Source organism: Aotus nancymaae, unplaced genomic scaffold, assembly GCF_030222135.1.
Source record: "Aotus nancymaae isolate 86718 unplaced genomic scaffold, 86718_ANA_hifiasm-v0.15.2.pri h1tg000025l, whole genome shotgun sequence".
Classification (NCBI taxonomy): domain Eukaryota; kingdom Metazoa; phylum Chordata; class Mammalia; order Primates; family Aotidae; genus Aotus; species Aotus nancymaae.
The window spans coordinates 25,283,980-25,307,145 of record NW_026988438.1 but is presented as its reverse complement, the minus strand read 5'-3'; the positions used below and the strand labels follow the sequence as shown (position 1 = coordinate 25,307,145).

The following is a 23,166-nucleotide window of genomic DNA, read 5'->3' as shown; positions in this document are numbered from 1 at the left end:
ACATTACTTCACACACAATAGACAACAAATATCTTACTAAGGAGTGTGATTCTTAGGAACATAAACTGGGAAAGGCTTCTTTTTCAGCAAGATTTCTCATTAAATGGGCCATCATAACATGGTGTTCTTTAACATAACTATTAGAAGAAAAGCCTAGTCATTTGGCAGCACAACCTAATTTCTCTAGAACTAATGATTTCTGACCTTATTAGGTAATTATTTTATGATTAGATCTTTAAAACATTTTCAAATCCCTTGACATTTCTGGGCCATGAAAAATTAAGGTGAATTCAACTTAACATTCCTTTGATACTTTTCAGACTTTCATAACACTGAAAAAAACAAATACACACACTAATGACACAAAATCATGGATGAGGAACCCACTGGACAAGTCAAAGTCAGAGGGTTCTTTCCCAACAAAAATTGGAGCAATGCAACTGTGTCCAACGACTACAAAAAAATACTCTGTGCCAATGCCACTGTCTGTGCCTTTCCATGCCAAGGCAGAAAACATATAAAGACCCTTGGGTGTTTTGATAAAGCATATTTGATTTAGTTTAATGTAAGCTAATTTTCCATGACCGGTACTAGAAAATACTTACCATTAAGGGAATACTAATGAAATACAGCAATTGGAGGAGCTAGTTTCTTGAAGAAGCAGTTAACTGGTATCTATGGAGAGAGCTATCAACTAGTTCCCAACCCTGTCACTCATGCCCTCTTTCAAGCTTTGGCTGGATTTTTAACAAGGAAAGCATACTTAGCAGTATAAAAGCTCCCTGCCTCCTCAAGAAGTTGAAAGCAAGCTTCCACTCATCCAATCCTCATACCCACAAAGGTGTCACAGAAAGCTCTTAAGGGAAATCAAAAATAACATAATTTTTGGATTGGGGACAACGTCTTTGAAATGTGTTAAAAATGTCTAAATTGAGAAGATCGACTACTACAAAACATTTCCAAAACAATTTTAGGCAGATGGAAAAATAAGGATGGAGGAATGAATACCCAAGTCCGAAAGACATTAGTATATTAAGTATTTCCTCCCTCAGCAGGTGGAATGTATGTGCAAATCCAGTCATTTTAAAAACAAAGTCCTTGACCAAGTCATCTACTTCAAGAAGATTTAGGGTACTTAAATTTTAAACAATCTAATCCACCTTGAATCAAATATACTACTTTAAATACCTCACATATCTCTGAAACATCATTGGCCTAAGAGTTTATATTATATAACCATAAACATAATTCTGTTTTCTGAGTACTCCAATAATTAAATCTTTGAAAATTAAATCTATTACTGACCTGTCATACAGCAAATTATAACTCACGTTGAATAGACTTCAAGGGATAACACTGTGTATTAGACCTTTCAAAATGGTAAACTTTACAAAATGCCTAACTTTAATTCAAAACACAATCTCAAAATCCACAAGCTCCAATCGTTGTTTTTCATTTTTTAGAGGCAGAAAATAATAATAATAATAATAATCAGAAAACTTCAGCATTTACTCCTCCCAAAACAACTCACAGAATTGCTGCTGGATGCCAATGCTTCACGACTTTCTCTATTGGTGCTGGATTCTGGAGAACTGGGAGGAGTCCGAGAAGTACATACTAGATGAACCATATGATACTCATCTTGCTAAAATTAAAGAAGATTACATTTAAAGGGTAGTACTAGAAAACGTACAGTTCAAAAAGTCAGTAGCTAAACTGAAATACTTAAAACGTAGGTCCCTTTCTAGCCTACCCATTCTATTAGTGATAAACTGCTATCATTTGAAGGTAAGTTTGTCATTTATTTGGGACCCTTCTGAATTCAGTATTTTCTCCATGCTTGGAAAATGATCTAAATACTCTGCAATTGCTGTATTAAAAAATTATTTTGCATATGAAGCAGTCTTCATATGCAAACAATATTGCTAAAGTTGTATCAGCACAATCTATCATTTCAGCACAAAAACATCTAGCACCTTAAACTTTGTACAGTTTACATATTTCCATCACTTGAGACTTAGCAACTATAAAAGAAACTCAAATAACTTCATCATAATCTCATTTGCCTTAATTTTAGTAAAGTTGATTTTTTTTTACTCTTTTTTGAGTCAAAAACCATTTTTATCTATAATAAAGCATACACTTAAACTATATTCTGTAAATATCTCATGTTTTTCTATAAACCTACAGATATCATTGAAGAAAAATATTCTAAATAATGATTAGGGTTGGCATTTTAGCTCAGTGAGATCATGAGCATATTTATTTATATTTAGACATAAAGCTAGTAAGATGGGAAAAGTAAAGAAGGAATAAAGGAGGACAGAGAACAATGAAGGGTGAGTTAGCAATTAAGAAAAAAAAAAAAAGAACCAAATAACAAAAAGGAGTAGGAAGAAAGATACCCAAATGGTGAAAAAGGGAAACAAAGCTACTAGAAACTATGAATGTATCACTTGCCTACCAAGAACCTATAATTGTACTTAATTTGAAGGCAAATCCAAGTAAGGGTACAAGGACCTTCCTTAAAGAGGCTCATGATATTGTTAAGACATTAGACTAGTACACTACAGCACAATTACAGAAACACAGAGAACAGTCTTTTGCATGAAACTGAGAAGCTCAATCTTAACTGCTTTAGAAGTTTGGAGGAAGAAGTTACTCAGAGTTAGAATGCTAAACAAAGGTTTCAAAGACAGCACAACAGAAGGTAAACCTAGCAAAGGAGGTTGAAGACACTCCTAATTTACAATGTCCTCCTTAGCTTCTGAATACAGAACATTAAAAAGCATACAAGTGTAAGACGTTGATCCTTAGAAATCTAGTTTCAAAAGGTCATTATTAATCACAATTAATTCACAGAATTTATCTTGGGGATGCTTCTGTAAAACATTTTATGACTAAATAGGTAAAGCTAATGGCAGCATTTAAACTGAAAAAAGTAAAGAGTACACTGACTTTGATAAAAACAATGGAAAGAACTATTCAAAATATAAAAACTTATTACTCAAAATGTTTTATATAGGTGCACAACAGTTCTTTGACTGAAGTAGTTTTTTATTTTAAGTTGTCTGGCCTGAAACCATTTCTGACAGCAAAAATCTTTCAAAAGTCTTCATGTGCAGATTTAAGCTATCTTTGGGGCAAAATATTTAATATATCTGTATTTCAAAGAGCAGATAGCAGAAAGGACTATATTGAAATATATTTTAGTTCTGAGCATCAGCATAAAAACAAGAAAAAAAAAAAGCCAGAACACAGAGGTTTTTAGGGCTATTCTGAATGACACTATACTGGTGGAGACATGTCATTACATATTTGCAAAACCCATAAAATGTACAACACCAAGAGTGAACCCTAACATAAACTACAGACTTTGGGTGATAATGTATGTCATCGTAGGCTCACTGACTGTAACAAACCTACCACTTTGGTGTGGGATGCTGATTAGTGGGGCAGGCTGTGCCTATGTGGGGTCAGGGAATATATGAGAAATTGCTGTACCTTCCGTTCAATTATGCTATGAAGCTAAAACAGCTCTAAAAACTTGTTTAAAAAAAAAGAGGAAAGAAAGAAAAAATAATAATCTGCTGCATTAATTCCACTATTTTTGAGGGAGTGGGTATTACACCATGTTAGCAATGTGAAACTATGCAATTAAAATAACAGCAAGAAGTTACATTGGCAAAGCTAAAATGTCAACTGTCTAAGCAGAAGGAATATACTAATATTTTTTAAAGTTTCCCACAGGTGATCATAAACATACAGAAGATACAGATCTTCTAAATTAGATGAGGAATATCCACAACAATAGTTAGAGTTAAGTCAAAGATCTAAGGCAAAACATAGAAGCTATTCAATTCTGCTATAACCAACAAAAAGCAGTATTTCAAATGCTGAAAAGCTCTATAAGTATAAATTCCACAAATGAACATGAGCTAAAAGCTACCACTAAAATAACTAGCCTTCAGGCTGATTTTATTGAAAGAACTGTATTGAAATATATTTTAGCTCTGAGCACCCACAAAGTTTGCTAACTGATGGACCAGTAAATTTCCTCCTGAAATTAAACTCCCAACTCAAGCAATTTGTATAAAAATATTATGCAGCTGGCTAAAAGGAAATTTAGAGGAAAGATTGTTATCAATGAAAATCCGTCACCACTACTAATATTCTCCCCTTGCACTAATGACGTCAATAGCATTTTCTTACAAAATGACAAATACCTGAACACAAATACATAATCCTACTTCAGACTTAGCTATCAGATGGATATACAGAACTGTTACATAAACTAATAAGAAACTATCATGTTACTTTCTAATTCATCTTCACTTATGCTACCCAAAGGGATTGATTTTAAGTATCTAAAACCTGAACTGGTTGAATAAAACTTCAGAACATATCTCCTCTCACATTCTGAATGTATCTGGTATCAAATAGTGGTAGAAAGCTTACTTTTCTGAGAATGTCTTTCAGCTGCAGATGATCGGGAAGCAGTCTGCCCGAATACACCAATCTTTGATCCTTCGTCAACTAAGAAATGGGACAAAGACAAGAATTCAACTTTTCTAATTATGCAAATTGAAGGTTGGGAATAACAAGCCTAATTATGGGTAAAATAAAACTCCCTTTAGGCACAAGTAAGCAGAAAACTGACACAATTTAAGAATTTTTCATTTTCCAAATTCTACTTAAGAAAAAACATTAAAGAGTTCAGCAAATGGTAGCGTATCTATTGTAGCTACAATAAAATACAAGATTAATTAATACATAAAAAAAACCTAATGGGGGGAAATGTAGGTTAATTGGAAGTCTGTCTTTTCAACCATAATGCAATGCATATATGACTAACATTTAAAAATCTTCAAGACTATATAAATGAGAAAGTGGTTGGCCTTATATTAATCGTCAACAGTAGCATATAATTTCGAGGTCACCAGAATCATTTTGCCTTATTTTGTCAATTTTTCATCTAAATGATACATAAGACTCATCTTCTTCTTTACTAATATCATGCAGAACCATTTATTGGTTTTAATTCAAGAGCCATTTAGATTTAGTTATAAATTTACTTACTATTCTAGTTATTATTCCTGCCACTCTCCCAAATACCTTTATATGTTTTTCAAAAACACAAGACTAAAGAAAAATCAACACAAGTGCATGGAGAGTCAGACACCATCTCTACATGCATCCAGAATATAAAATTATTTAAAATTAAAGCATTTACACATATTCCACATAAGGCCTATTTCATAACTGCAAAACAGGTGAATGTTCTTTGAATTTTATCAAAGCAAATACTAGCTATATCAACAACTGTTAAATATGCTAAATCCAAGCCACAACTATAACAATTTTTAAGACTCACCATGGCTACTACAAAAGGGTCTTCTTATATTAAAAGTAGCCATAATAGAAACTAACATACTAAGATCTGTGGTTTAAGCAACCTTACACACAAAAGGCATAGCTATCCTTCTAAGATACTTAACCATTACACACATTCTAGTTTCCCCTGGCAGCATTTTGGAGTGTGCCATTCCTCAAATTCACATGTACAAACTCCTATATACAAATACTCAAATACAATGCACAGGAGGTTTTTTAAAATATGTATCATAAGTCTTACAACTTCAATCAATATATATATATATAGAGTGGAGCACTGCGGTACTATAAAATGTATTTGGTTTTCATGCTGTTTCCTGCTGAATAGCTCCTAAAATACTTGGAATCTTCGGAAAGATGAATATCTTTTGTGTGCTAATGAGACAAATGTGGCTGGGGTTCCCGACGTTGCCTCAGGATGGTGGCTGGCTGCCAGGAGAACCAACCAAAGATTAGAAGGTTGGAATTTTCAGTCCCACCCCCACCTCCAATCTCCAGAGAGGGAGAGAGTGGCTTAAGGTTGAGTTGAAAAACCAATGGCCAATGATTTAATCAATCATGCCTACGTGACGCAAACCCAAAAGGACTGAGTTCTGAGGGCTCCAATATAGTGGAGTAAGTTGGAAGTTCCTCCAGAGTGGATGGGCCCAGAAAGGGCACGGAAGCTCCAAGTCCTTTCTCCCAGACCTCATCCTCTGCATCTCTCTTCCATTTGTATCCTTTGTATTAATATCCTTTATAAGTGAACAAATGTAAGTAACATGTTTCCTTGAGTTCCATGAGCTGCACTAGCAAATTAATTGAACCCCAGAAGTGAGGGGGGTCACAGGCACCTCAATTTATAACCAGTTGGTCAAAAACACAGGCCACAACCTATGCTTGGGACCACATATGAAGGGGGGCAGTCTTTTGGGATTGAGCCCTCAAGCTGTGGAATCTATGTCCAGGTAGCTAGTGTCAGAATCTATGTCCAGGTAGCTAGTGTCCTGAATTAAAAGGACATTCACCTGGTGTCCACTGGAGAATTATCTGCAGAACTACTTGTTGTTGGAGAGAAATCCCCACACATTTTGATGACTAGACATTACAGAAGTATTCTGTATTGAGTGTTGTGAGAGCATTATAGGAGAAACTAAGTTTGTTTTTTTCCTATATCCTTATAGGCACTGAATGGCAAACTATATGACCGTAAGTTGAATGCTAAGCATATAATCAATTATTTAATTCCTAGCCAAAACGAATTATCTAATGCTTTATAAATCTCTATAATGTACTTCTTACAACTGGAACCTAAAGAAGTTTTTTCAGTAAGTATTACAGTCATTATAAACTGTCGCTTTTTTACCAGACCAAACATTTAATTAATAGATACATTTATGTCATATCATCACTCTGCATAAAGGACATCAGTCTCTTTTTATGATTTTTTTCCCTTATAAAAATTATCAAACATACATACAGTGGAGGGAATAAAATGAACCCCCAGGTACCATCTTCAAGAACTCCCAAGTACCCAGCTTCAACAACCACCAATATTCTGCTATTGTGTTCTCACCCATCCCTCATTTTTTTCTTTAAAGAGAGTACTGTATTTTAATCTTTAAAAAAATATATAGACAGGATCTCACTCTGTTTTCTAGACCGAAGCGCAGTAGCTATTCACAGGTGGGATCATGGTACATGCTGCAGCCTCGATCTCCTGGGCTCAAGTAATCCTCCTGCCTCAGCCCCTGGAGTAGCTGGGACTCAGATATATGCCACTCTACCCAGCTGAGTACTGTATTTTAAAGCAATATTACACATCACTTCTTTTCACCTGTACAGATTTAGTAAGTTATATAATAACCATGTTACCACATTCAACAAATAATTCCTTAATATGTAATACCCAGTACAGACCAACTCTTCCCACTTGCCCAAAAATGTCTTTTAAAGACAGTTAGAATCCAAACAAAGTTCACACACAGATTTTGGCTGTTATGCCTCTTTTAATCTTTTAACAATTTCTACTTTTTTAAAATTTTTCCCATGCTATTTATTTGTTGAAGAAATTATTTGTCTCATAGAACTTTCCAGTCTGATTAGGCAAATTGTATCCTCCTGGTACTGTACAGCATGTCCCTATAGTTCCTGTACAATGTAGTTAGCTCTAGAGGGCTGATCAGATTCCAATTCCTTTTTGTTTAACAAGAGGGCTTTTAATAAGGGAGACCTCAAAATTTTTGACCAGTAGGAGTTCCTGCTAGGTGGCTCCTGCATCATTTTAACATGATCTCTGTCATCTCTAATAGTAGCTTCCTTGCTCTCAGGAACAAAATGCCCCAGAAGTTCATCTTACACATTTCTGGCCGCAGACCTGGCATCAGCCATTGCTCCAGGATCCATGATTCATTTTAATGGGAAATGGTATCTGAAGACCAAAATCCGGGAGCTAGGAATACTGATTTTTACTTGTCGTTACTTCTTCAGTAAGCAGAGCTAGAAAATATGCATTTTTATAAACAGAAATTTAAATCCTGAGTTCATTTTGATTATTTCCCATTAAACAGTATTCACTCATTTTATTTGTATCTTCTCTCACCCTGAAAATCTTTCTTGCTAATGACACTAATAAATACATGCCATTAGCAAATGTACCTATTTGTTTTAGCCTACTACATGTAATCTCAAAATAACAATAACAAGATTGCTATTAACAGTAATGAACTAAGTTTAAGATTTCTTACTGATCTTCTCTGTCCTTAGGATATAAGCCACTAGGGATACACAGTCAAAACACAGTGTTTCAAAGTTGCTTGAAATAATAATTCTTGGAACTGTGTCAACATCCTGACATTTTTTAATTCTTGTGTTTCCATTTAGGGATTTTTTATAATTATATATAACAAAATGGTGATAAGGTAAAAACTATAAATAAGGTACATTCCAAGAGGTTTTAGTTCTGTCCTTATCCCCTCTATGATTTTGGATTAGCCTTACAATGCTTTACAACGTAACAAAGCTGAATACACACATATTCCTATTTTCCTCCTTTTCTTACATAAAAAGTAGTACAATACACTTACTCTATTGCATCTTGTTTTCTCACTTAATAAATCAGAGATACTAGTGCTTAGCAGCATAAAAATATCTTCTCCACACTTTTTAACAAATGCATAATGCTCCATTATAGGAAAGTATTATAGTTTGTTAATGAATATTTGAGCATTTCTAGGCTTTTGTTACTATGCATAGTGTCCTCCCTTCATATTCTATTTATCTCTCTATTTCTCCACAGCATCCTGCAACAAGAAGACCGTTAATGACATTGATAAAAGTAATCTTAGTGGTGTAGCAGGATAAAAACCTAATCGGAACTGATTCAAGAGAAAAGGAGAGACACATAGAGATAGCAAATATATACAACTGATAAAAGTTCGACACTTAAAGGAAGAAATAGGACAATAGCTAGAAGGGAAATGGGATCAAGAGAGGGTCTGGCTTTTGGTGTGTATTATTGTGTGCTTTTGTTTCTTCAAGAGAGTGTTTGTATGCCAGTAAGAGTAATTCAACAGAAAGGAAAAAAACTGGGCTGGGCACGGTGGCTCATGCCTGTAATCACAGCACTTTGAGAGGCCAAGGCAGACCGATCATGAAGTCAGGAGTTCAAGACCAGCATGGCCAATATGGTGAAACCCCATCTCTACTCAAAAATACAAAAATTAGCTGGGCGTGGTGGCACACACCTGTAGTCCCAGCTACGCAAGAGAATCGCTGGAACCCGGGAGGCAGAGATTGCAGTGAGCCGAGATCAGGCCACTGCACTCCAGCCTGAACAACAGAGCGAGACTCCATCTCAAGAAAAAAAAAAAAAACCTTAAATCAGCCAGGCATGGTGGCTCACACCTGCAATCCAGCATTTTGGGAGGCTAAGGCAGAAGTACTGCTTGAGCCCAGGAGTTCAAGAACAGCCTGGGCAATGTAGCAAGACCCTATGTCCTCAAAAAAAATTTTTAATGCAGCCAGGTGTAATAGAGCATGCTTGTAACTGCAACTACTTGGGAGGCTGAGGTAAGAGGCTCACTGGAGCTCAGGAGTTCGAGGCTGCAGTGAGCTATGATCAGTTCCACTGCACTCCAGTCTGGGTTACAGAGAAAGATCCTATCTCAAAGAAACAAAAAACAAAAACAACAAAATAAACAAACAAAAAAACTTAGATCAATCCTGTCACTCTCTGATGGATTCCCACTACAATGGATTTAATTCTGATTCCTTTCCATGGCCAGATCTGGCTTCTGTCTCTCTCCAAAATCCCCTGATAGTATTCTTTCCTCCTTACTCACTAGCCAAACTGGTATTCACTTAGATCCCAAGTTCCTTCCCAATTCAGACTCCCTGCCTGCAGTATTCTCTCCCAGCTCTTGTATACCTGACTCTTAATCACCTTTTAGATCTTAGTTTTAAAATCACCTCCTCAGCGAGGTCTTCCTTGACTTACAAATCTACGGTAGAGTATGCCCTCTCACACACCCTGTTTATCTCCTTCTTAACACAAACCACAACCTGTAATTATGTCAACATGTGTTTTTTTCCTTAAAGTGCCAAGAACAAAGGGTCCATAGCCATCTTGCTCATCACTGTGTTCCCATAGCCCGCTACTGTGCCTCACAGATTATATGCTAAATGCAGATTTGCTAATTGAGGTGTTATGAGTCCAAAACTGTTTTATACAGACTTAGAGAAACCACCTAATTTGTTAGTTATTTTACATGTAATCACTTAAAACAGAAATGAAATATTCAGTCTATGAATCACAACACTAATTTAAAACACTTGCTGGTGCTAAATTCATCTGATTCATTTCTACAAATGATACTGATACTAGCAAATTATGATAAAGAAGCAATCATATATTAGCATTTTAGTATGTTTTCTTTAAATTACTAGTCAACTTTGAACAAATGGTTTTATCTTTCCACAGCAAGGGTACATCAATTTTCAGAAATGTAGAACATAAAAATAAAACAAAATTATATAGTACCCCCCAAAATACATAAAGCAAAACCAAGTATTGGCAAGGATGTAGAGAAACTAGATCCTTCATACATTGCTGGTAGGAATGTGAAAGGGTGCAGCCACGTGGAAAACAATTTGGCAGTGTCTCAGAAAGTTAAACATACAGTTATCCCATGACACAGTATATGCCCAGTTCCATTGCTAGGTATGTACTAAAAAGGATGGAAAACATATGTGCACATAAAAACCTGTACCAGCATGTTCATAGCAACATGATTCATAATAGTCAAAAAAAAAGGGTAGAAACAACCCAAATGTCTATAGGCTGACAAATGGATAAACAAAATATGATGTACATAAATATATACACACAGAGAGATTATTCAGCATAAAAAGGAATGAAATACACATGTTATAATGTAGATGAGCCTTGTAAACATTATACTAAGTTAAAGATAGCAGGCACAAAAATCCATATGATTCCATTTATATGGAATGTCTAGACTATGCAAATCCACAGAAACAGAAGGTAGATTAGTGGTTACCAAGGACTGGAAGAATAAAGAATAGGGAGTGACTGCTAATAGATATGGAGTTTCTGGGGTGATGAAAATATTCTCGAATTAGACAGTGATTATGACAGCAAAACTTTGTGAAGTACTAAAAATCACTGGGTCATATACTTTAAAGGGCAAATTTTACAGTGTGTGAATTCTATCTGAATTAAGAAAAACTGTTACTTTCAATTGAATATTCAAATGTCTTCAAATAGTCTGAAGTTTTTGGCTTGTCACCTAGGCTGGAGTGCAGTGGCATGTTATCAGCTCACTGCAACCTCTGCATCCTGAGGCTCAAGTGATGATCCTCCCACCCCAGCCTCCTGAGTAGCTGGAACTACAGGCATGCCTAACTAATTTTTGTATATATTTTTGGTTGAGACAGGGTTTTCCATGTTACCCAGGTTGGTCTAGAACTCCCGGACTCCAGTGATCCACCTCTCTCGGCCTCACAAAGTACTAAGATTACAGGTATGAGCCACCATGTCCAGCCACTATGAAGTCTTAAAAGGAAAGGTATTCTTAACAAAATACTGGCTAACCAAATCCAACAACATATCAAAAAGATTATCTACCATGATCAAGTGGGTTTCATACCAGGGATGCAGGGATGGTTTAATACATGCAAGTCAATAAATGTGATACACTACATAAACAGAATTAAAAACAAAAATCACATGATCATCTCAATAAATGGAGAAAAAGCGGTAGACAAAATCCAGCATCGCTTTATGATTAAAACTCTTAGCAAAATCAGCATACAAGAGACATACCTCAATATAATAAAAGCTATCCATGACAAACCCACAGCCAACATAATACCAAATGGGGAAAAGTTGAAAGCATTCCCTCTGAGAACTGGAACAAGACAAGGTCCACTCTCACCACTCCTTTCAACATAGTACTGGAAGTCCTAGCCAGACCAAACAGACAAGAGAGAGAAATAAAAGGCATCCAAATTGGTAAAGAGGAAGTCAAACTGTCGCTGTTTGACGATGATATGATCATTTCCCTAGAAAACCCAAAGATTCCTCCAGAAAGTTCCTAGAACTAATAAAAGAATTCAGCAAAGTTTCCAGATACAAAATTAATGTACACAAATCAGTGGCTCTTCTATACACCAACAGCGACCAAGCAGAGAATCAAAACAAGAACTCAACCCCTTTTACAATAGCTACAAAAAAATAAAATACTTAGGAATATACCTAACCAAGGAGGCAAAAGACCTATACAAGGAAAACTACAAAACACTGCTGAAAGAAATCACAGACAACACAAACAAATGGAAGCACATCCCATGCTCATGGATGGGTAGAATCAACATTGTAAAAATGACCATATTGCCAAAAGCAATCTACAAATTCAACACAATTCCCAGCAAAATGCCACCATCATTCTTCACAGAATTAGAAAAAAAAAAAATTCTAAAATTCATATGGAACCAAAAAATACCCCGCACAGCCAAAGCAAGAATAAAAAAAAGAACAAATCTGGAGGCATCACATTACCTAGTTTCAAACCGTACTATAAGGCCATAGTCACCAAAACAGCACGGTACTGGTATAAAAATAGGCACACAGACCAATAGAACAGAATAGAGAACCCAGAAATAAGCCCAAATACTTACAGCCAACTGATCTTTGATGAAGCAAACAAAAACAAGAAGTGGGAAAATGACACCCTTTTCAACAAACGGTACTGGGATAACTGGCTAGCCACATGTAGGAGAATAAAACTGGATCCTCATCTTTAACCTTATACAAAAATCAACTCAAGATGGATTAAGGACTTGAACTAAGGCCCAAAACCATAAAAATTATAGATGATTGGAAAAACCCTTCTAGACTCTGACTTAGGCAAGGATTTTACGACCAAAGACCCAAAAGCAAATGCAATAAAAACAAAGATAAATTGCTGGGACTTAATTAAACTGGTACATGGTAAAAGGAACAGTCAGCAGAGTAAACAGACAATCCACAGAGTGAAAAAAATCTTCACAATATACATGTGACAATTCTCAAAAGATACACAAATGACCAACAAACATATGAAAAGATGCTCAACATCACTAATGATCAGGGAAATGCAAATCAAAACCACAATGCAATACCACCTTACTCCTACAAGAATGGCCATAATCAAAAAAATAAAAAAAATAGTAGATGTGGCGTGGTTGCGGTGAACAGAGAACACTTCTACACTGCTGGTGGGAATGTAAACTAGTACAACCACTATGGAAAATAGTGTGGAGATTCCTTAAAGAACTAAAAGTAGAACTACCATTTGATCCAGCAATCCCACTACTAGGTATCTACAGAGGAAAAGAAGTCATTATACAAAAAAGATACTTGCACACACATGTTTACAGCAGCACAATTTGCATCTGCAAAAACGTGGAACCAACCCAAAGGCCCATCAATCAACGAATGGATAAAGAAACTGTGAAAGAACTACTCAGCCATAAAAAAGAATGAATTAATGGCATTTGCAGTGACCTCGGTAAGACTGGAGACTACTACTCTAAGTGAAGTACTCAGAAAAGGAAAACCAAACATCATATGCTCTCATTAGTAAGTGGGAGCTAAAGCTATGAGAATGCAAAGGCATAAGAACACCACAATGGACTTTGGGGACTCAGGGGGAAAGGATGGGAAGGGGGTAAAGGATAAAAGACCACAAATAGGGTGCAGTGTATACTGCCTGGGTGATGGATGCACCAAAATCTCACAAATCACCTCAAAAGAACTTACTCATGTAACCAAACACCACCTGTTACCCAATAACCTATGGAAATGAAACAAAATAAAAGGAAAGGTATTCTTTCACTTTAACTGAAAATGGAAAAACTGGCCAGGCATGGTTTCTCATGCCTGTAATTCCAGCACTTTGGGAGGCCAAGGCAGATGAATAGCTAGAGCCCAGGAGTTGAAGACCAGCCTGGGCAACACAATGAGATCCTATCTCTACAATATATACTAAAGTTAGCTGGGCATGGTGGTGCATACCTGTAGTCCCAACTACTTGGGAGGCTGGGGTAAAAGGATCACTTTAGCCCAAGAGGCAGAGGTGAGCCACAGTTGTGCCACTGTCCTCCAACCTGGGCAACAGAGGAAGAGACTGTCTCAAAAAAAAAAGAAAGAAAGAAAACAGAAAAATTAACTTATTTTTTCCATGAAAGTAAGACTTGGAATTTTTTTTTTTTTTTTTTTTTTTTTTTTTTTAGATAGAGTCTTGCTCTGTCACCCAGACTGGAGTATAGTGGCACGATCTTGGCTCACTGCAACCTCCGCCTCGCCTCCCAGGCTCAAGCAATTCTCATGCCTCAGCCTTCTGAGTAGCTGGGACTACAGGCATGTGCCACTATGTCCAGCTAATTGTTTTGTATTTTTAGTAGAGACAAGGTTTCGCCATGTTGACCAGGCTGGTCTCGAACTCCTGACCTCAGGTGATCTGCCCGCCTCAGCCTCCCAAAGTGCTGGATTACAGACGTTAGCCACTGCGGCTGGCCGGAAATTTTTTATGCCATTAAAAAAAAACTGCCTTTTCAGTTTAAATATCAATGAATTTAATTTAACTATCTGGGTTGGGTGCAATGGCTCACACCTATAATTCCAGCACTTTGGGAAGCCCAGGCAGGCAGATCACTTGAGGTCAGGAGTTCAAGACAAGCCTGCAACATGGTGGAAACCCCATCTCTACTAAAAATACGTAGTGGCTGCAGGTGTGGTGGCAGGTGTGGAAGGCTGAGGCTGGAGAATCAGGTGAACCTGGGAGGCAGAGGTTGCAGTGAGCCAAGATGGCACCGCTGCACTCCAGAGAGTGGGCAACAGAGCAAGACTCTTGTCTCAAAAGAAATAATTAATTAATTTAAATATCAGGAAAATCATGTGTTAGACATAATAACAAATGACAATAAACAACTGAATTTTCAACTAGTTATTTTGGTATTGTAAGCTATAGCATTAGGAAAAGTACAGATTTTGAGATTTTAATTCAATTTGACTTGTAAAAACTAATGTAATGTTATTTGTCTAGCCCTGCTAATAACATTATCTTTTAGCTTGATTAAAGACCCATTTCTGGGCCAGGGGAAGTGGCTCACACCTGTAATCCCAGCACTTTGGGAGGCCAAGGCGGGTAAATCATAAGGTCAGGAATTTGAGACCGGCCTAGCTAATATGGTGAAATCCCATCTCTACTAAAAATGCAAAAAAGTAGCTGGGCATGGTGGCAGGCGCCTGTAACCCCAGCTACTCAGGAGGCTGAGGCAGGAGAATCACTTGAACCCAGGAGGCGGAGGCTGCGGTGAGCTGAGATCACACCACTGCACTCCAGCCCAGGGAGGGCAGTGCAAGACTCCATCCTCCACCAAAAAAAAAAAAAAAAAAAAAATCTCTATCAGTTAGGGTAATGATAGTTGCTATAACAAATCCTAAGATCTCAGTAACTTAACACAATAAAAGGTCATTAGTTTCTCAATTTAAAAAAAAATTGCATAGTACCCTTCTAATCCAAGAATTTAGAAGGTTTAGGGTTGACAAATCTAAAAGTACTACTTAAATGGTCAATTTAAAGATTCTACTGATAAGATACTGGCTCCACAGAAAACAACATATAAATATAATTGACCTCTCCATTAACAGGACCACCATTCTTCCTGGTACTCACCCCTACATCCAATAGTCAGCAAATTCTATCAGGTTCACTACTTTCACCACCAATACTTCTCCACCCTACCACCCTAGATGAAGCCTGGTCACATGCAGCAGTGCAGAGTCAGCTAAATAATAAGATGAAGAACAAGTTGGAAACATCCTAATGTATTCTGAGTGGCCCAGAAACATACCTATCCCACTCCAAATAAACAGCTGCTTAACTAGCTGGCCATAAAAAGTTCTGCTACCCACTTAATAGACATTGCTAAAAACCAAGGTGAGGAAAGCTCACTTGCTGGTATAATAGGTGAAAATAAGTCCTAATACGGACTTTTTCATTGGTTCTAAAAGGTTTATGCGTATACCATTATCGAAAGTGTCCGACCCTTTAACGTTTAACCAAATATCAGAAACAGATCAAATATCATACATCCCTAACACATTTAAAATATTTACTGGAGTCTAATAAATGAGTTTAAAGCTAACAATACTTTTATATTTCAAGAAGTCACCTAGTTAGTATCAAAGGATAATTTTTTTTTTTTTTTAGATGGAGTCTCGCTCTGTTGCTAGGCTGGAGTACAGTGGTGCAATCTCCACTCACTGCAACCTCCGCCTCCCGGATTCAAATGATTCCCCTCCCTCAGCCTCCCGAGTAGCTAGGACTATAGGCAGGCGTCACCACACCCGGCTAATTTTTTGTATTGTAGTAGAGATGGGGTTTCACCATGTTGACCAGGATGGTCTTGATCTCCTAACCTGGTGATCCATCTGCCTTGGCCTCCCAAAGTGTTGGGATTACAGGCATGAGCCACTGCACCCAGACAAACGATTAAATTTTTTATGTCAAGGATTAAATGGGTCTTTCAATTATGTATGGCTTAAAAATCATGTTCCTAGTATATCCAACTTCAGCATAATCAAATTTCATATGCTAATTTAAAAACATTAATTTAAAAATTTTAAAATATCTATCATCTTAATAGCTCAGTAAAAGCAATCTTCAACTTACAGGTTAGTTCAGTGAACCATAATCCAGTTCAACGAACTAAAATCTAGTCGTTTGAAAGTAGTAACTATTAAGTACTTATACATAGTTCAGTCACAAACATCAATTAGCTTTAAAGAGCTAGGTCCCACCAAGTGCACAAAGTAATCGTTTTTGTGGGAAATGAAGTCTGTAAATTTGTACTGGAACACATCTCCTCCCTGTTTCCCACTAAAAGCATCCAATCTAAAAGCCCTGAAAATTCAGAAACACTTATAAATAGAGTCACGGCCTCTACTCCTTATCTCCTTGCAGTAACAGTAAGCAAAACTGTCATACAGAATATTACAGAGTAATGTTCTCTGGAACTCCCAAGACACATTCCCAGCTTAGCTGCTTCCACTCATGGGTGGAGATATATGATATTCACACAGCAGGTGATGTACACCTCTGATGTACAAGACAGCACGTCCAAAATACATGACTGCTATGGTTCACGCAAACTGGTAAATTGTGAAGATAGGACAAAGACATGTGCACTGCAGTCTCAAGATATTATGCGTCCATATCTTTCCTATAATTTAACAGAATAAAGAGAAATAACCACACATTAAGCTAAATGTTAGCACAATAGTAAGGCTGTTATCCATTTATCTGAAGCGTTTAGACAACAAACCAGCCAAACATAAACAATTCTTTCTATAGCTGAACTGGTTCTTTTTAGTTTATGAATATAAAACTGAGATGGCCAAGTCCCTAATGCCTTTCTTCATCTTATTACATAAAATCATCATATATAATGTGTACACTACCTCCAACCTGGGTTCAAATTCTAATTCTACTACTTAGAGTCTGACCTAAACAAAAAGAATCACCAAGCCTCAGTTTCTTCATCTATAAAAAGTAGAGCTAATTATAAAGCTTACATCATAAGAAGCCTAGGATGAATATATGTGATACATCATATCAAATACTTACTAAAATGCCTGGTACCAATGGCAAACACTTAGTAAATGGCAATTTAAAGTCAGAGCAGTTAAATAAAAGCATCTAGATAAAGCAGAATTTATTATGTTAAGAAAAGAAACTTAGGCTAAAAGTTCTACAAAAATCCTATCTGAAAAGCGTTGATGATTAAACAAAATATTACCTTCATAATGATGTTACTATATTTTCCAAAAAGACATATGACTACAAAGAATATTAAGCAATAAAACATCAGTGAGCAGTCAGTCAAAACTTTTAGTCAGTTTTTCAACAACTTTCACATTCAATTTGATAGTACCCTTTGTTAAAAAGAGGTTTTAAAATCTTGATCTACATTCCCAGGTTGACATGAAACCCTCTTAAATGTATTAAAATCTTATAAGACAATAGTTTTATAAAACAAAAATCATTTTGTTTATGGATTATAGCCCCTTTAAATCAACAATTCCAAAGTGGTTAAACAAGTAGACTTTTTTAAATGTCCTGCCTAAGTAAAGTAATAGGAAATTACAAAACTAAGAGAGATATAAATTTCAAATGATATAAGCTATCCCACCAATAATGAAAGTAAGACTTGTGATTGCAGGCAATTTGGTTATGAAGTGTCATAATCTCATAACAGAACCTATATATACAATTGGTTCTATTCTTGCTTCTTTAATTCTAATAGAATCTGAGAGTAAAGGAACAGTTTGAAAAAACAGCACGAACCTGCCTAGCTGATCAGGAGAGCTAGATATGAAAATGACTGCTTTAGTTTAACAATACAAACAGCAAAGACAGAGGAAATCTACCCAAAACTGTAGGACACAATCAAGAGGTATCTTGACCCCAAGACTGAAAAATGGAGAGCCAAACCATGCAAGTCCCAAAAAGGTTTACCTTCAAAATTGAATTCAGAGTAAGTCAGGTCCATCTTAGTGACTGCTTGTTTATAAGAACAGATTTAGTAAGAAGAGAGAATGATAAAGGTACCTAACTGGACTTAGATATTCATATTTTTAAAATTAAAAAAAAAATTCTCTAGGATGCTCCATCTATTATCAACCACTTTGATATTTACATCTCTAATAACTAAGTCTAAACTCAGATTAAAGTCTGAAACTCAAGTAAAAGTGGTCTTCTTGCCAAGTATCTTGACCACCAAACGGCAATCACCTAAATTTTAGAATTACTTCACAGTGCAGGCCAACTTCAGGACCTGAAAAAGTAGTCATTAAGTGATGACAACTGTCATATTAAAATACCACTCAAATTATCTATATAGTCTATTAATATAAACTAGTGTACTTCCCAGTTCCTAAACCAGTTATCAATATCATTCAAAGTTAACTAAACTCCAAAAGAGCTCAGTTCCACATCCAAGGTTTTTAATTATGACTTTGTGAACATTTTCATAAATATGTCAACTGCCTAAATTCTTAACTAGAAAACACCTTTCCCTTCATAGATCATTAAGGATCTGTCATCGTTTTCCCCAACGCTATATTACTAATACACTAATATAAAACAAAGTCATCAGTGCAAACATTAACTCCAAAAGAAGTTAATGTTTCCTCTCCTTCTAAAGGAAGCTATCAGATTCTGATTCTTGTCTACTTAAAACTGTAATCAACTCTTTAAGAAAACTTAAATGTCCCCATGAATCTTTTCTTGAAACAGCGACACATTCCCTGAACCCCAACTCGAGCTGACCATTCCTTTCCTGTGCTCCTGTGTAGCACACTGAACATCCCTCCTGTATAACATTAGTCACATACTATTATAGTTATTTATTACATGTCACTGGACCTGAGCTTTATAAAAGAAAAGGACTCTTACCATCATCTTCACACTTAGCATAAATATTCAAATGCTAGGCCAATAAAATCCTACTTAAATAAATGAATGAAAACCGAAAAAAAAAATGTGCTTTGAATGGGAGGGGTACATTTGTTCTAAGTTTGTTAGGGAAGGGAGAAGTGAATTTAACATATCCATACAGAGACCGTGATTAGTGAAATCAATATGTGACCATGAAGCTAGGATCCTAAGATTTTACAACTTCACAGAGTTCAGCCAGAATTTCATTAACAGCATGTACACATATGACCCATCCTTGTAGGATCCTAAAAGAACAACCTCAAATTCCCATTCTTTCCCCTCTAGCAGCACCAATTCATTTTCCAGGGACAAAGGCCCTCCACCTACCCCTAACCCATCAGATCCAATTAGAGCAATGTTGATGAGAGCCATCAACTTTTTACTTACTGGGGCACTCCTGTTCCCACAAGGCACTGGAGTCCTACTCTGCTAAGTCCACACACTGATAATCAAAGGAGGCATATGTGCAAGGAAGAGGCACCAGAAATTATCTCTGTTAAACATAACAGCACTTAAAATACAAAAACACAGAATCAATGTTTAGTCATTGCAGTTGGTCAGAAGAAGTTAAACTTCCTTTATAACGTTGCTTAATAGCAAACTGTTCTGAATTCTAAATAATGACCTTACAAAGTAAACTTTTAGACTCCAATTCCTACATTGAGGACTACATATGACTTTGGAATACCATTAAACTGCTGCTCAATAACTGTGATGCTTCAAATCAATTCTCATGTGATGAGAGAATGTAAACTTACTAAACTACTAACTACATAAAGTTTTCAGTGAAATTCTATGACGATAAACACACATACCCCCACTCCCAAGCTCCACCCACCCTCAACCTAGAAATGAAAGTTAGACATTACAATTCACTTAAAGAAAACTTGCCAAACAAGAAAAAAAAGTTTTAAGACAATAAACACACATATCCCCGCTCCCAAGCTCCACCCACTCTCAACCTAGAAATGAAAGTTAGATAATTACAATTCACTTAAAGAAAACTTGCCAAAGGAGAAAAAAAAGTTTGCCACAGTAGCCATTAACAGGCTGTATAGTGTTTGGTTTAGCCTCCAAAAGTGTCTCCAATGTGGCTACAAGAGGCAGGCGGGTTGGGAAGGAGGAGAGAAGTTCTACAACAGATCTCATCCTCAGACAGCTAACTATGCACAGCGGCAGTGACATCTTCCACTAGTGATCTGTGTTACACAGGCAGACCTCCTGCCAGAAGCAGGCCTCCGCAGGGGTAGATAAGGCAGACAGGCTTCCCACTCCCATGTCAGGTACTTTTTTAAAAAAGAAAGCTTTAGAAAAGTGATAAATTGGTCTATACACTGCAGACTAAGTCCCTTTTGGTTTAATAGTACAATATAAAGCTCTCACCTATGTACATACCAGAGCAAATATTTGTTATGAACAGTATTAAGGAAGTCTATGACTTTCAACTGACTATCCTAAAAACCTACTTTCCACTTCAAAAATGTTTAATCATACGCAACAGGAATTCTTTTTAATCAAGACATATTCAAACAAATTGTTATTCCCTGTGTAAACCTTAACTTTCAAACAAAAGATGTGAATAAACAGAAGCTCTAACTAGTTTGTTTCAAGTACCTAAATTCCTCAAAGGTTTTTTCCTCTCCTTCTAAAAATATTTGTATCACAAAGTACTGATAAACGCAGCTAATGCCAACTAAGAATTGCTTTTCTAAACCTCCTGTTTTTGCAATAACCGCCCTATTTCTGTGGTACCTCTGCAAGTCTAAAAGCCTAACTAAACTCAATACTACAACACTGAAACAGTCTTCATAAGTATCATAATATAGACCAAGTGTCTTCCTTACTTAGGTGCATAAAACAAGTATTAAGCGTAGAAAGCACAGTTACCTTCCAACGGATCCATGCTTAAATGTGCCTGATGCCAAAAGTATTTCCCACCCTAAAATCCAATCCTCTTCATTTAAACAAAAGTTTTAGTAATTACACACTACTTATTCAAGAATAAAAAATGTATACAATGGAGAATGTGAAAGCCTCACTTTCATATACAGTACTCTACACGACAGTACACTTCTTTTCTAAACTATTCCAAGACTCTTTGATTACCAACTACGTCCTTTCAAATCTGACTTTGGGGACAGATGGAGCTGTACTATCTATATTTTATTATCTTTGCAATATCCAGATATGATATAGAATGGAACACAGAGTGGAAAAGCCATATGAGAAGAATAAAAGGATGCAGCACCATATGGTGGCGGGGTGGAGGGCAGTCCTCTTTTCAATTAATGTCCATGTATTCTCCAGGGTGATGGCGAAAGTGAATCTACAACTTAAAATTATTTGCTCCTTGAATCATATATAGTAATCCTGAAAGTATAATTTTTATAGGGACCACATACTTATTTCCAGGAAAAAAAAATTATCTTAAACTTCTGTTCAAATTTCTGGGCCAAGTGCTGAAAGTAAAATGGAATTTTAGTCTAATAAGCAATAAAAGTTCTGATACGGGTGGTAGTGCTCTCTTTTAAAAAACAAAGAAAGGATACATCTTTCATTCGCGAATTAGGATGATGACTTTAAGTCCAAGGAAAATGGTCCCTTTTCCATGCCTGCCAATTCTTTTTTTTTTTTTGAGACAGAGTTTCCGGCTCTGTCGCCCAGGCTGGAGTGCAGTGGCGAAATCTCTGCTCACGCAACCTCCGCCTCCTGGCTTCAAGCAATTCTCCTGCCTCGGCCTCTGGGATTATAGGCACGCATCACTACGCCCGGCTAATTTTTGTATTTTTAGTAGAAACGGGGTTTCGCCATGTTGATCAGGCTGGTCTCGAACTCCTGATATCGTGATCCGCCCGCCTCAGCCTCCCAAAGTGCTGGAATTACAGGGGTGAGCCACCGTGCCTGGCCTTGCCTGCCAATTCTTTAAGTCTCTCGATATTTCTTTATCCTCTTAACTAATTAACTGAACCTCATCAGAAAAATATTAACGATGGTTCGAACACTCAGGAGATACAACCTCAGAACTCAAAATACCTCGCGGTCTACCAAAAGAGACGTATGCGATTCAAGACTGGAGGGGAGGAGCAGGAGAAAGGAGGGTACGCGGCACGCAAAGCTGCTGGTTAGAGCAGCTGCGCCCAGCTTTTACACACTTACTGGTTTGCTAGGGTAAACGTTTGAGAGATGCGTTTTTAGTTTCCCCACGGTCCAGTTCAAGAAGCAGCTAATAGTCTGGTCACTGTATTTCTGATTCGGTGCTTTAATGATGAGGGTCACAGGAATCTCCATCCCACTTTGGTCCATGGTGCCCCAAAGTCGGACAGAGTCAAGAGGAGCAGCAGTTAAGCCCAAAAGAGCCGAGGTGGTCACCGCCCGCGCAACTGGGATGCGGAGAGAAATTAGTTCTTAGTATTCGGTGTCCAAGTCAGTCACAAGTGCACTGGGCGATACAAAGGCCATTGCCGGTACCAAGGATGGGCGGCGGCGGCGGCGGCGGCGGCGGCGGCGGCGGGGTCTGGGTGCCGGGCCGTGGATGCAGCTCTCCCCGCCAGGTCCAGGCTCCGCCGGGCTCCGGACTGTGGAGGCAGTGACGAGGAGGGAGGAAGCGATGAGAAGGAAGGGTGGGAGGGGTGAGGCCACGACGGCCGGCCCGGGGTCACCGCCCCGCCCCACCGCGAACCCCAAGCTTAAACGCAACAAGGCCCCTATGCCACGGCCCCGCGGTGCG

At 37.3% G+C, this 23,166-nt stretch overlaps 1 protein-coding gene across 8 annotated transcripts in view; it reads right to left on the bottom strand.

Annotated features, from left to right (window-relative positions):
- HERPUD2 (HERPUD family member 2) overlaps positions 1-22,911 on the bottom strand; it is a 97,660-nt gene extending 74,749 nt beyond the window's left edge. For 7 of the 8 annotated variants that reach the window (XM_064380457.1, XM_064380458.1, XM_064380459.1 and 4 more), the window contains exons 1-3: positions 22,596-22,911; positions 4,459-4,536; positions 1,532-1,645 (exon numbers count right to left, since the gene is read on the bottom strand). In XM_064380457.1, the coding sequence (XP_064236527.1) occupies positions 1,532-1,645; positions 4,459-4,536; positions 22,596-22,742 (339 nt within the window). In that variant the 5' untranslated portion in view covers positions 22,743-22,911. Of the gene's footprint in view, positions 1-1,531; positions 1,646-4,458; positions 4,537-19,826; positions 19,846-22,595 lie in introns of those variants that run through there. The other variant, XM_021669363.2, reaches the window with a different exon arrangement.
- Positions 22,912-23,166: the final 255 nt, after the last annotated feature.